Source organism: Leishmania donovani, chromosome 27 (genome assembly GCF_000227135.1).
Source record: "Leishmania donovani BPK282A1 complete genome, chromosome 27".
NCBI classification, from domain to species: Eukaryota; Euglenozoa; class Kinetoplastea; order Trypanosomatida; family Trypanosomatidae; genus Leishmania; species Leishmania donovani.
The window spans coordinates 126,623-129,549 of NC_018254.1; the positions used below are offsets into that span (position 1 = coordinate 126,623).

Here is a 2,927-nt window from a genome sequence, read left to right on the forward strand (position 1 = left end):
AGGCACTCTCGGCCCTTGTCACCACGAGAAGTGGGGCTCCGGCGCTGGCAGGGGATAGGAGGGGGCGGGGGAGAGGGAGCCGCCTGGGCATACACCGCATACGGTGTGGGGTGTGCTGGGCGCTGAGGTACCACGCAGAGTGAGGGGTGTCCCTCTGGTCAGCAGGGCATTCGCAAAGGGCAGTAAGAAAGCAAACCGATGGAAAAAGACTATCCTTTGGTGCACGAACGTACGTTGCTGGGTTCCGTCTTCGCGAAGGTGTTCGAGGCTTACATAATGGAAAGTATGACTCCTTCTCGGCCACCTTCTTCCACAAACCCGTAGGCGGAGCGGATGCAGGGAACGCTCCCGTGTGTGTAGCCGTTCTTTTCTCTTGCGCGGGTCTGCGACCCACCTTGGGGCGATGCCGAGCCGCACGCACCTGCCATGCAATTTCCACAATCATGCTCACCGTTCTCCGTTTTGCCGACTCCACTGATCCACCGCTCATGCCGCACTCGCTCTCACTGTCTGTCGCATTCCCGCCTGCCCATCTTTTGCTCGTTTCGGGGCGTGTGTGTGTTTGTTTGTTTGTGTGCGGCACGTCCATCCTGCTCCGTGAGCACCTTTCAGTCCTCCACTGCGGTGGCCTCCGCACTCGCTGCTCACCGTTGTCGCATCCTAACTCGTTCTTCTCTCTTACAGTGAAGACTTGTAGTGGGTACAAGGCACCGTAGCTTGCTACTGCGCAAGCTCGTGCGCCGTACGTGTGCGTGTCGGGCTACCCTGTTTGCGTGCGCTGATAGAGAGAGCGTCACCCAGGTGGAGTGTGAACCTTTCGCCTTTCCTTTTTTTGTTTGTGTGTGTTTTGTCGCTGTGACTCGGGCGTCGTTCTCTTATCGCGGGGAAGGGGCCGACACACGCGCGCAGCGCCCACGCGTGTCCTCCGCACGAGCCGCACGCCCCGTCTTTTCTTTCGCTCTTTGACGGCATCACCTGCTATTTCTCGTTCGCCGTCGGCGGGATGGGCAAAGGCGCGCGATCGAAGCGCAGCACGCGCCCGTACGCGAAGAGGCAGCACGTGCTGGAGAGCAAGGCGCAGGAGGTGGACCCGGCGTTGCTGGAGCGTTACCGCAACACACAGCAACCGATTCGTAAGTCGCAGCTCTTCACTGAGATCTTGAAGCAAAAGAAGGACACGAAGCGAGCGCGTCGCGAGTCTCGCGAAAACGAACGCCGCCACCTCAAAGATAAGGCACCTGTCAAGGCGACCCCCAAAACGAAGGAGCGCAAGCGCAGAGCCGATGTCACCATCATTGAGAACAAGGAAGACGCTGAGATCATCAATGACGAGGCCGACGACGAGTTTGCTGCATTCTTTCGCGACCGCAAGAACCCCAAGACGCTCATCACCACTGGCGAGCACCCGTGCTTCCGCACCAAGCAGCTCGTAAAGGAGCTCCTGTGGCTGGTGCCCAACAGCATCTACCGCCCGCGCAAGTCGTACACACTGAAGGAGATTACTCTGTTCTGCTGCAATCGCGAGTTCACAGACCTCCTTGTCGTGACGGATCGCATTAAGGAGCCGTACAACTTGATCGTCTCGCACCTCCCCGAGGGGCCGACGGCCACCTTTCGCGTTTCCAACTTTTTAAGCTACACCCAGCTGGAGGACCCTGCGCCGCGGACGGAGCACTACCCGGAGCTCATCTTCAAGAACTTTGACACGCGACTCGGACGCCGCATCTCCCGCATGCTGGAGTGCCTCTTTCCCGCCACTCGAGACTACGCTGGCCGCGCCGTCGCGACGTTTCACAATCAGCGCGACTACATATTTCTCCGCACTCACCGCTACATCTTCGACGGCCTTGAGGCGGTGCGTCTGCAGGAGATGGGCCCGCGCTTCACGCTGCGCCTCCTATCGCTGCAGTCGGGCACGTTCGACCGGCAGTTTGGCGAGTACGAGTGGTACCGCAAGAAGGAGCACGACGCCGACACCCTCGAGTGGTACATGTAGGCGCGCAGGAACACACACACCCATGGACGTAGTCTGAGAGACGCACGCACTGCAGCTCGCGCTCACTCCGTCGACGAGGAAGCAGCAGGAGCGTGTGTGCGTGCGTGTAAAGGGGCGTCATATTAAACACGATTAACGCGGGAGTGGAGTGGAGGGGGGAGGCACTGCCGTGCTCCTTACACCCACTCCCTCCAACCCCCCTCTTACACGTCAAGCAAACAACCATAACGTAAACGAAATACACGCGAAGGAGGAAGCCGGGAAGATGGCGCCGGCGCCGGCGCCGTGCGGCGTGTGCGGGTGCTGCGGCAGCAGCAGGGAGACGAGGATGACCTGTACCCTCCCCTCGCCTCCGTACAAACAGGCGAGAGAAGAGCGCAAGAAAACGAAAGCATGCCGCTCTTATTGTGCACGAGCGAAGGGCGGACGTGAACGACAGACGGAGTGCGGAAGAACGAAAGGACGGTCCGGCGTCATACCTGGTCGGCACATCCGCGCCTTGTGTGCACCAATACGGTCGAACCGCGCTACGCGCGTCTTTACAATTCGGTTTTCGACCTACAGGGGACCCCCCTCTCCCTGGCTGATGACATTCCATGATGTCATTACGATGATGGCGCTTTTTTTTTTTCGACGCGCTGCGCCTCGCCCATTCCCTACGCTCTCGCTGCGGGTCACCTCATCGCATCAATCTGTCTTTCCGTCCCTTCTTCTGCTCTTCCCGTATTCTCAAGCATGTTCCTGACTCGAAAGCGCGCTTGCGAAACACCAAAGGACCATTGTAGCGGCTTTCGTGGTCGACCACAGCTGCGGGCGACGTCGAGCCCATCGAGGGCTCTACCTTTTTCCTCTGCTCCGTGAGTCGTTCACTGACTCGCCCCCCTTCCCTCTTCCCCCCCCCCCCCCAAACACAAACAAAAAAACACAACAC

At 59.4% G+C, this 2,927-nt stretch overlaps 1 protein-coding gene across 1 annotated transcript; it reads left to right on the forward strand.

The window, feature by feature from the left end:
- Nucleotides 1-1,003: 1,003 nt before the first annotated feature.
- Nucleotides 1,004-1,996, forward strand: LDBPK_270460 (RNA processing factor 1, putative; the record flags this gene model as incomplete). The annotated part of the gene is made up of 1 exon (XM_003861855.1): nucleotides 1,004-1,996. One exon carries the CDS (start codon nucleotides 1,004-1,006, stop codon nucleotides 1,994-1,996), a length of 993 nt encoding a protein of 330 aa, XP_003861903.1.
- Between the last annotated feature and the right edge of the window lie 931 nt (nucleotides 1,997-2,927).